The sequence below is a fragment of the Thalassophryne amazonica genome, chromosome 8, assembly GCF_902500255.1.
Source record: "Thalassophryne amazonica chromosome 8, fThaAma1.1, whole genome shotgun sequence".
NCBI classification, from domain to species: domain Eukaryota; kingdom Metazoa; phylum Chordata; class Actinopteri; order Batrachoidiformes; family Batrachoididae; genus Thalassophryne; species Thalassophryne amazonica.
This window is the reverse complement of record NC_047110.1, coordinates 22,125,054-22,137,070: the sequence shown is the minus strand read 5'-3', so window position 1 is coordinate 22,137,070 and position 12,017 is coordinate 22,125,054. Positions and strand designations below refer to the sequence as shown.

Below are 12,017 nucleotides of genomic sequence, written 5' to 3'. Positions count from 1 at the left end.
TCACTTTCATTTGGACAAGGGTCAAAAGTTAAAGTTGCTCCAATTTCAGCAAAAAATTATGCAAATTATTGGCTGAAATAAAAGGATCAATAAATGGAATATTTTTGACTGTGTTGAATGCTTTGTCTCCAAAGTAAAGGTCAAACAAGATCAACATGCATTGAATTCTATGACATGTGACATATGTTACCCTGTAACATGATAACTAAGCATGACAGATGGTGCAAAGTATTACTTTTTTTAACCCAAACAATAATTTGCATATTTGTTCCTGAAATTGGAGCAACTTTAATATTTGACCCCTGTACAAACTGAATTGACCTTTGTCCACCATTTTTGCTGTTTGACTCCATAACTCCAGAACATTCCGTCACAGATAGTCCAAACTATACCTTTTTGGAATCATTATGATCAGACAAGTAATGTGATATAGTTTTCAACATGATTGGAGCATTTTAAAGTTTGACCTCTGTGTAATTCTTCATTGACCCCTACCTGGCTACAGCTACCACCCTAGGATGGCTATCATACATTTTTGTGTAGGCCATCATACACTGAGGCTGGATTCTAAGTGTTGTTTTTTCCCCTTAAGTGGTACTGAAAACCTGCTTGGCCCATGGACTATTGGGGCCTGCTTCTTTCTCTGCTCCTGACCAAGGCAGCATCTCTACATCTGGAGTTGGTCCCCAGGAGACAGACTGTGGTTGCTGACTGCTCCCAGTGGTTGGATTGTGTCTAACTGTAATTAGGACACATTTTGTTGTATGAATGTACAATAAGAGGAAATTATTATTATTGTATTAATAATTAAATGAAGCTGACTACAAATAAAAATCATGAAATACCTTGGGTTTATACTGTCTGCAAAGAAATCGAAGAGACATAAGACTTCCATCACATTCAGTCATGAACAGTCCAAACTATGTCTTTTGGAATCTTAATGTCAGACAAATAATGTGGGTACACTGAGGCTGTGCGTTTGTTTTCCAGAAGTACATTTGTTTCACTGTCAGAGGTGATCTTTTATTAGAGACTTGCAGTGCACTCTGCTGCCATCCATCCATCCATTTTCTTCCGCTTTATCCGGAGTCGGGTCGCGGAGAACATAAAGAAGGAATCATATCCTTAAACATAGTTACAGCGCTTTCTGAAAGACTTCTACTGTAATGAAACTTATTCCCCACTGCTGGGTAGTCCATCAGAGTAAATGTAAATGTTATTAAGAAATGATCAGACAGAAGGGGGTTTTCAGGGAATACTCTTAAGTCTTCAATTTCCATACCATAAGTCATAACAAGATCTAAGGTATGATTAAAGTGGTGGGTGGACTCATTTACATTTTGAGCAAAGCCAATCGAGTCTAACAATAGATTAAATGCAGTGTTGAGGCTGTCATTCTCAGCATCTGTGTGGATGTTAAAATCGCCCACTATAATTATCTTATCTGAGCTAAGCACTAAGTCAAACAAAAGGTCCGAAAATTCACAGAGAAACTCACAGTAACGACCAGGAGGACAATAGATAACAACAAATAAAACTGGTTTTTGGGACTTCCAATTTGGATGGACAAGACTAAGAGTCAAGCTTTCAAATGAATTAAAGCTCTGTCTGGGTTTTTGATTAATTAATAAGCTGGAGTGGAAGACTGCTGCTATCCTCCGCCTCGGCCCGTGCTACGAGCTTTCTGGCAGTTACTGTGACTCGGGGGTGTTGACTCATTTAAACTAACATATTAACCTTTTTGGTTGGTTGGTTTGGTTCAAATGTCCATTGAATTTTTTTCTTTGTGCTTAAAAAAGTAAGTGTTTTCAGCTGCTCCCTTGTTTGGGCTCACGGTCACCCCGCAAATCTGAGGTGGATCTGCATGTGAATTAGCACAAGTTTTACGCTGACGCAATGCCACATCACATGGAGAAATATAGTAGGGGTGGGGTTGAACCGGGAACCTTGCGCACTCAATGAAAGTGCACTAACCACTTGTCCACCACCCCTACCTTCTTTTTTTAAAAAAAGTTGCTCCAATTTTATTAAAAGTGATGTAAATTACTGGTTGAGCTAATGGGATTAGTAAAAGGAATGGTTAGACCATGTTGAATGTTTTGTCTCCAAAGTAAGGTCAAACAAGTTCAACATCCATTGGATTCTATGACATGTGTTATTCCATAACATGATAACAGATGGTGCAAACTATTCCTTTTTAAAACCCTATTAAGTATTGCTCTCAAAGTTAATTCATACACTGCTCTATTACTCCTCTCAAATTCTTCTTTTCTTCTACAGGTAGTAGTAGTAGGAATCTTTTATGCCTCTTCATTCAGTGATGCCAAGGTACTTCTAGCTGCATTCCTGATCTACTACTGTAGCTCTTTTATCTTACTGTCAAGATTTAGTTGACTGAAAGTCTTAACTATTTTGAGCCATCCCTCCTGTTGACCATCATGCAGCAGGTAGCTCAAGGGGATAAGTTGTGGGCTACCAACATGTGGACCTGGGTTAATTATCTGCCTGTGTCTTTGGACAAGACACTTCATTTGGTCCCAAACCAACATGTGGACCTGGGTTTAATTATCTGCCTGTCTTTGGACAAGACACTTCATTTGGTCCCAAACCAACATGTGGACCTGGGTTTAATTATCTGCCTGTGTCTTTGGACAAGACACTTCATTTGGTCCCAAACCAACATGTGGACCTGGGTTTAATTATCTGCCTGTGTCTTTGGACAAGACACTTCATTTGGTCCCAATCCACCCAGCTGAAAATGGGTGACCATGGCCGAGGAAGTAACCTGCTGTCTCATTGCGGGAGTCCTAGATTCTTATCTGCTCATGCTATGGAATCTGGGATAAGTACCAGGACCACTGGGCCTCAGGTGCCTATATAGATAGGTCTTACTTCTTCTCCCGTTGACTGTCATGTTTAGTGAACATCTTGAGGTGGTCCATACAAAGAAGCTGGCTTAGCTTTCCTTTCTAGACTAATGTATTGTTATTGCAGGCTTGGCAGAACAGCAGTGAGAACAGTGAGTCTCCGAGGACGATACCATAGAGTTCTTTTAATGTGAATGACCCTTTAGCATGGTGGAGGTTTAACCTGGTTTTTCACTTGTTAATTGTCACTAGCACTGCACGGTATAGCTGGTTTAATCGGTACACAGTATCATTTTGTCCGATGGTAGAGATTTGGACTCTGACTTGTGATAACGGCCGTGGAGTTTTTCGGTCCAGGAAAACTCCTCTGTGAAGCGACTGTGTGTGTGTGAACCAGTTTGTTTCGGCAGAGAGGGGTGTTCTGAGCTGAGGTGACTCTCACTACTGTTAATTTAAGTTTGTGAGATGCCTGTTCTGTCACTGATATTTGCAAAGCCATTGTTTATTTATTTCAGTGGACACACTGGGGGAAGGTGGACACTCCGTCACGTCCTGAATCAAACATTTGAGAAAGCGCCACGTTAAATAATGCAAGGATTTTTTTAACCAGAGCAAAAATACAAAATCAGCCAGGATGAGACGATTTACCCAGACTGACTTCAAATATGCCTAAATTAAGTATGTTTTTTTTTTTTTTTTTTTTTTTTTTTGGTAGTTTCGTGTTGCGTTTTGTAAATGAAGAAAAGCGCCACTGTGACCGTCCTGAAAGTGTTTCATGTATTGAGCGGGTGTGCCATCTAGTGTTCAAGAGATGAAACTTCAGCCTCTGACCCAATAGTACCGGTAAATAAATTGAATTCTTTCAGGTTTGCATCATAGATGTACCTTCCGGCAAATTGTACCTGTAGTTTTGAGATCTGCACAATAACGTTTTCAAAATTACATTACATCTGTTTTGTTTTTTGTTGTTGTTTTATTTACTTATTTTTATCAATTTACCTTTGCTAAGGGACCCATTCAGAAACACATGATTTTTACAGTTAAGTTTATATCGTGATATATACCGTTACCATGAAGGGATTCAATTTATACCGTGATATGAATTTTAGGTCATAGCGCACAGCCCTAATTGTCACTGCAACTAAGTTAGTGATTGTCAGTGAATATTTACGGCCTCTGTTATCTGGGTCGGAGGGACACTGTCGTGCACTTTCTTGTAGTCAATCCAGAATGTGGCCAAGTTCCTTCTTCTGCACTGCCTGTTTCTCGAATCACCCTATTGGTCTACACAGTTGTTACTACCTTTCCTGTTGCCTTTTTGTTCTATTGGTCAGCACATTGAGAAACTTGTACACCCATCCTAACAAGACCAACATACAAGTACATTGTGGAAAGGCAGGCAGTGGGTCTGTCATTTTTTGGATTGGTCATCTGATTTGAGCAATAATATTGTAGATGTCTCTCCCTGGGTTATCCATAGTAGGAATTCATCTGGGTTGCTCACAAATTGAGCACACAAATAGTTCAGGCAGGCCATGATGTCAAGCCAGGCTAAAATTTTAAAACATCAACACGATCAGCTAGTATCCTGGGAGATCTGTCAGCATCAGCTCACCTGATTGCTGTTACGTGTTCATTGACTAGCTCATTATAGAAGAATAGAAGGAGAATTCCAGCACCAAAGTTGAGCAGGATACATAGTCCCACTTGCACATTAGGTCGTACTACTAGATGTACTTACAGTGGGAACCTGGAGAGAGGAGGAACATGGCAGAGCAGGTGAAAAACTTTAGGGCAGCGATCACAGCACAGCAGGTCTCCACCGTTCAGGCAAACGCCACAGAAATCCTCACTCTCAATCCCTTCAGTCGCTTGATCAGATGAAAATGACTCTTGCAAGGCCGGTAAGCAGCTGTACTCGCTTTGTTCACCCACTGTATCCACTTCACATTTGGTATCAGATTCATCCTCCAGTTTCAAGGGTCTGTCTTGATCTAATCCCGGTTCTGGATCGAACTTTATGAATATGGTCTGCTCAGCGTCTGGATCCAGATAAAATGTTTCACACTCATTCTTCCCATCCTGCTCCCATTCTTCAGATCCAAACACAAGGTAGGGTGATCTGGATTGGACTCACAGTTAGAGCCGATGTCCTGTTCAGGTTCTTGTGCTCCAGGAAGAAGTCCTCGAGAGACATGTTTCAACAAAGGGGTGAGGTTGTTGTGTCCGGCTGTTTGAGTTCAAAAGACTGTGGAGTTCAGACTGAGGTGATCCAGGTATGTTTTCCCAAAATATCTGTGATTTGGCTACAGCCATTCTGTGGGCAGACACATAGAGAGGTGTGAAAAAAATAAAATTTCAAATCAAAGATGTGAATCTTAATCTTATTATTTACCTGGTGAGGATGATCCAAGGAGTCGACCTCACTGTGTTGCTCTGTACGTATTGACACGGCAGCCGTACCAGAGACACCACAGGCTGCAGACATGATAGAGCACTCTCGGAAGTCCAGGCGTTTCCAGGCTTACTATGGCTATGCAGGAATTACCCAAAATCCTTTTGGCCTCTGGATGAACCTGTGGTGGAACGAATGCTGAATAATATTCTGCTTCAAGATCTGCACACGGTGTTCTTTACCTGGCATTAAAACACATCTCATATCCAGGATTGTATCTATGAGTAAATGTGATTTTAACCTGACATTTTAACATTCACACTGGGTATAAATATTTATCTCCATTAACTACATAATAATCCTGAGATTCTGTTGTGTTTTCTTGCTTTACAAAGTAGGGAAAGAAGTGGTCTTCAACAGCTGGAATGGTGAGAGCTGAAGCAAAGGAGAATGTTGTTTTAAACAAGCTGCTTTTATTTCAGCTGTAGTCAGTGCTACCACTGTCCAAATGACAATCTGGATATGAGATATTTGATTTTAATTTGTGTGGGTGTTACCCAGAAAGACCAAATCTGTGCTCAGCCAAACCATACAACTGGAGAAGAGGGTACTGTGACCATGTAGTACAGCCCATGCAGGTGTAAGTGAAATGAAAACATTTACCTTTACACCAGTACGCATTTTGTTCACATGCATCCCTGACCCACCTCCAGAAGGGATTTGGCCGAACAAATCACAATCCGTGCTCAGTGCTTTCTGGGTGCTGAAGTTATGAGGTCAACCAATATTCAAATACAGTCTGATCAATAAAACACATTTTAATGTCAGGTGTAAATGGGGTAGTAGTAGTATAGTTGTAGTAGTAGTAGTAGTAGTAAGAAGTAGAATTCAATCCCATATAGGCCCAAAGGCTTATCGTGCCCCGTTTATCCCCAAATTCCATTGCATAGTGTGAAGAGGCTGACAGTCTACTGATCCTCTGGACAGGACACCAGTCCATTGCAGGTTACTTCCCCAAAAGTTGGTACCCATTTACAGTTGGATGGACTGGGACAATATGATAAGTGCCTTGTCCAAGGACACAATCAGCTAGTATGACTAGAATCAACCCAGGTCTATGTAACGGTATTCCAACTCCTATCTAGTAGTCATAGTACAACCCACTTCCAATGAAGTTGGGACATTGTGTAAAATGGAAATAAAAACAGAATAGAATGATTTGTAAATCCTCTTCAACCTATATTCAATTGAATACACCATAAAGACAAGATATTTAAACTTGTCATGGTTCTGTCCTGTATGGGTTCCTGTCTTCGTCCCTTTTTCTTTTCCTTCAGTTTAGCCCATTCTTGACTTGTTTTCACTTTTTTTTATGCTTGATTGTTTCATTCTTGTCTGTTCTGATTATTCATGTTCATGTAGTATTCTGTGTCCCGGGTTTTGGTTCTTTATTGTATTCTTGGTGCTCATGTAGTGCATTTTCGGTTTAATCATTTATTGCTTTTACTTTCGGTATTCTTGAATCACTTGTGTCATTCTTGGTTTATCTTTTATTTTATTTGCCATGTATGTATTAGTTTAGCTTTTCACACTCTTTACATTATGCTTTGGTCTCAGGTTTTGCTTATTGTTTATCTTTGTTTCATATCTGATTAGGTTCTGTTTGTGATTTATTGAATTCTCTGTTTTAGTTATTTGTATTGTCATTGTATTTATTTCTATACTTTATCCGTGTCAGTTCTGTTCCAGTTTGTTTATTATTATTGATCTCCTTCTTTTCCACTTTGATTAGTGACATTGTCTCCTAGTTTTTCCCCTTTTGTTTTGCTCACTTTTATATTGTCTGCCTTAAGCATGTCTCATTTTCCTCTGTTAATTTTCCAGTCACTTAGTTCTTTTGATTCATCTGCATTACGTTTTCCTCCCTCACTCTCTTGCACTGTTCCTCATCTGTCAGCCACGCCCCCTTTCCAGATCCTTCGTCCTCACGTGCACCTTGTTTTCCTGTCACCGCCTTCCTTATTTAATCTGTGTCTGTTCACTCTCTCACTGCTCGTTTGTTGATGTTCATCACTTACCAGCACTTCGTCTCATCCTGTATTTGCTATAGCCGTGTTTTGATTCTGCTCTGTGTACCGGATCCTGTTTAGCCTCAGCTCGGAAAACCCAGTTTGCTTGTGTACTGACCCTGCTTGTTTTTGATCACGTCCTCTGTCTCACCCTTGCCTGGTACTTTTGCTCCACAGACTGCCTTCCGTTACCGAACCCTGTAATAAAGACCAGTATTTTTACTCATACGTCCAGTTTGACAGCCTGCATTTGTGTCCAGCCTCTGTCTGTGCCTCGCCTTTGCTCAGCCTGACAAGACTTGTTTTTGTGCAAATATTTGCTGGGACAGGGCCAGCAAAAGACTGGGAAAGTTGATGAATACTCAAAACCACACCTGTTTGGAACATTCCACAGGTGAACAGGTTAATTGGAAACAAGTGAATGTCATGACTGGGTATAAAAGGAGCATCCCCAAAAGGCTCAGCCGTTCAAGCAAAGAAGGGTGAGGATCACCACTTTGTGAACAACTGCGTGAAAAAAACAGTCCAACAGTTTAAGAACAATGTTTCTCAATGTTCAATTGCAAGGAATTTAGGATTCCATCATCTACAGTCCATAATATAATCAGAAGATTCAGAGAATCTGGAGAACTTTCTACACGTAAGCGGCAAGACCGACAGCCAACAGTGACTGCCTGTGAACTTTGATCCCTCACGCGGCACTACATTAAAAACCAACATCATTGTGTAAAGGATCTTACTGCGCGTGCTCAAGAACACGTCAGAAAACCATGGTCAGTTAACACAGTTCGTTGCTACATCTAGAATTGCAAGTTAAAACTCTACCATGCAAAGTGAAAAGCCATACATCAACAACATCCAGAAATGACACCGCCTTCTCTGGGCCCGAGCTCATTTGAAATGGACAGACGCAAAGTGGAAAAGTGTGCTGTGGTCTGATGAGTCCACATTTCAAATTGTTTTTGGAAATCATGGACGTCATGTCCTCCGACAAAAGAGGAAAAAGACCATCCAGATTGTTACCAGTACAAAGTTCAAAAGCCAGCATCTGTGATGGTATGGGGGTGTGTTAGTGCCCATGGCATGGGCAACTTACACATCTGTGATGGCACCATCAATGCTGAAAGGTACATCCAGTTTGGAGCAACACATGCTGCCTGCCATCCAAGCAACTTCTTTTTCAGGGACGTCCCTGCTTATTTCAGCAAGACAATGCCAAGCCACATTCTACAACGTGTTACAACAGCGTGGCTTCGTAGTAAAAGAGTGCAGGTACTAGACTGGCCTGCCTGCAGTCCAGACCTGTCACCTATTGAAAATGTGTGGCGCATTATGAAGCGCAAAATACGACAATGGTGACCCCGGACTGTTGAACACCTGAAGTGGTACAATGTGAAAGAATTCCACCTACAAAGCTTCAACAATTAGTGTCCTCAGTTCCCAAACACTTATTGAGTGTTGTTAGAAGGAAAGGTGATGTAACACAGTGGTAAACATACCACTGTCCCAGTTTTTTTTAAACATGGTTGCAGGCATCCATTTTGAAATAAGCAAATATTGCACAAAAACAATAAAGTTTATCAGTTCGAATATTAAATATCTTGTCTTTGTGATGTATTCAATTGAATATAGGTTGAAGAGGATTTGCAAATCATTATATTCTGTTTTTATTTACATTTTACACAATGTCCCAATTTCATTGGAATTGGAGTTGTAGTAGTATGTAGTACATAAACATTTAAAATAGGGCTGCCTATATCTGCTGCTGCTGGAGGGCATTTGTCCTGCATGTTTTTCCACTCTCCCTGCTCCACTCAGAGCTAATTAACTCCGTCAAATGTGCTCTGCCAGAAAGAAGCTGGGAAACATCAATGTTAAATAATCAGGGGTGCCCAAATCTGTGCCCTTCAGGTACAGATTTGGGCAGCTCTGATTTAGAACATTAGAATTATACCCAAACTGTAGAAATTATACTTGTGGAGGAGTTTATAGTAAATATATGAAAAGTAATACAGAAAAATGTGTATACAACCCACACAATCACCAGGGAGGAAAAATGGCAAATCTTTTGACCAAAATCCATTGATCTTATTCCCATTACCTCCTCCAAAGAGATGAAGTTTTCAGCGCAGTTTGTCTGTTCTGTTTCCCTTTTGACTGTTTGCCAGATTACGCAAAAAATACTGAACCTCTATTCTTGAAACTTGGATATGGGCCACAGAGACAACCATTAACTTTTGGAATAGATTTGATTAAGGGGTGGATCCAGTACTTTTTAATTTTTCTGATTAACTTTTCTTTAACATTGAGAAAGAGGACAATTTAGCAGATCAGGTATTCACATGGTTATTAAACTTTGTACTATAAAAGTTAAATCATTTTGTTGTGTTCACGCCATCAGAAGTAAGTATGTGACATGGGACACATTTTTGTGTTTGTTTGATCTCCTCGTTATTCTGTTTTCTGGGCTATTACCCATGTTATTCTGTCTTTGGCTATATTCTCTGTGTTGTTATCACATCTCATGTGTGTTTCAGTAACCCTAATTGTCACTGTGGTTCCATATTTACATCTTCTGTCACAGTATTGGTTCTCCCTGTTGCATCCATGTTCCTACTTACTGTTACAGTGATCCCCCCCATGTCAGTTCTCCAGTTCCAAAATTTGTGCTGCCATTTTGAATTACAGAGGGGTTTTGTTCCTGCTGTTTTGGACTGACTGATTGGTATGAAATCCTTTGTTACTGAACCTTGCCTTTTTTTGGAAAACCTCTGCAACATCACTCTCTGAGACTGTCGCCAGTGTTGAACTGATCTCCATTATTCCTGAACTGCCATTCAGCCTGTCACCTCAAAGACATCTGTGCATATCATCCTTTGAACTCTAATCGTATGGTCTGTTCTCTGCACTGGGGTCACAGATTGTATTCATCCATCCATCCATCCATTTTCTTCCGCTTTATCCGGAGTCAGGTCGCGGGGGCAGCAGCTCAAGCAAAGCCGCCAAGACCTCCCGATCCACACACATCTCCCCCAGCTCCTCCGGGGGAACCCCAAGGCGTTCCCAAGCCAGCTGAGAGACGTAGTCCCTCCAGTGTGTCCTGGGTCTTCCCCAGGGCCTCCTCCCAATGGGACGTGCCCCGAATACCTCTCCAGCGAGGCGTCTACCACTACAATAATGTTTTATGGCCATAGAATATGTGAAAAATGTAGTTGTACATTTCTAGCCCAATTTCTTATCTTACAGCTCGCTCCTTATGCCAAGGGATGTACAACATGAGGAGATTCCTACTTTTCTTCTCCCTCAGATTTCTTTTTATGGAACCTGTTGTTAAAATCTGTACTTTGTTCTTGGCAGAGGTACGTAATCTCAGAACACTTCTACTTGCGACTATTATTCTCACCGTATCTCTAATCCTATCTCTAACCCTCGTTCCCAAATGTGCAATGTCTGTTGTGCATGCACATAATCACACACTAAATATAGTGCTTTATAGTGCATCAGTGTTGCCACAGTTACTTGGAAAAGTTACTTTATTATTTACTTTTTACAGTTACTTTATACAGTTACTTCATTAGCAGCTGCAGACAACTTGTCAGCAGCTGCTGAATGTAACAAATAAAGTAACTAGTAATCTAACTTGGTTATTTTCAAGATTGAGTACTCAGCAAAGAAACTATTAGTTACTATTAGTTACTTTCCTGATCTTAAGAGTAACCAAGTTAGATTACAAGTTACAAGTTGTTGGCAGCTCCTAATAAAGTAACTGCATGATGCTGCTAATGAAGTAACTGTATAGAGTAACTAAAAAGTAACTTTCAAAGTAACTGTGGCAACACTGAATTGCATACAAAAAAAATTCACGAGAATATGTTACAAAACTTAAAATCAAGTTTTCCTGTTGTCAAGTACATTTACCTTCACTGACCTTATTCTCTTCAGAGCTGCTGTTATGTCTTTGACGGGATGTCTTTGCCGTTTTTCAGTTGGAGAGGAAAATCTGGGTCTGCGCTTCCTAGACCAGTTTGGCTCCATTTTCAGTTTACTGCTGTTGAGCTATTCACAACACAAAATAATGAATTTCAAACAAAAATCTGGATTATTCTTATCAACATAAACAAAAGAATCTGACAGTTCATGCTTTCATTGTTTAGCTGTTGTGGTAACACTACGTGCTCTGCTGGGAGGTTCAACTCTTCTTTGACGCTTGCTGGATGTGGATCAGGCCGAGACAGCGTGATCTCTGGGGCACACTGGGCTCCACACTTGACAACCCGTGACAACAGTCTGGTCCGCCTTTGGGGAAAGTTGCCATGGCGCCGATGCGGTGACTTTGCCATTGCCAGGAGATCAGGAGGTGATCAGGCCCCTTTGGGTAAATAAATAAATGATGAGAAAAAAATGAACCAGCTTGTACCAAGTCTACGGAGTCCTTAGTTTGACAATGAGATAAATTAATCAACACATGAAAAACAAAACAAGCGGTACGATTATAGAATTTTAATATAGTGTTGACTGCACTAAATCCTTTGCACAAAAATTTCTACAATTCCAAAGAATACATAGCACTGAAGTGATCTGGGTGATCACTTGGAATAAGTATATATAATTAAGTGATTCACTGACTCAGTCTAGTTGAGTTGTATAATGCGTTACCTGAATGTGCGTATAAACTACAAAGACGAT

At 40.5% G+C, this 12,017-nt stretch overlaps 1 protein-coding gene across 1 annotated transcript in view; it reads right to left on the bottom strand.

Annotated features, from left to right (window-relative positions):
* LOC117514866 (transcription intermediary factor 1-alpha-like) overlaps positions 1-11,671 on the bottom strand; it is a 37,117-nt gene extending 25,446 nt beyond the window's left edge. The window contains exons 1-4 of the mRNA XM_034175442.1: positions 11,504-11,671; positions 11,260-11,387; positions 5,117-5,184; positions 4,609-4,999 (exon numbers count right to left, since the gene is read on the bottom strand). Of these exons, the coding sequence (XP_034031333.1) occupies positions 4,609-4,999; positions 5,117-5,184; positions 11,260-11,387; positions 11,504-11,671 (755 nt within the window). The remainder of the gene's footprint in view (positions 1-4,608; positions 5,000-5,116; positions 5,185-11,259; positions 11,388-11,503) is intronic.
* Positions 11,672-12,017: the final 346 nt, after the last annotated feature.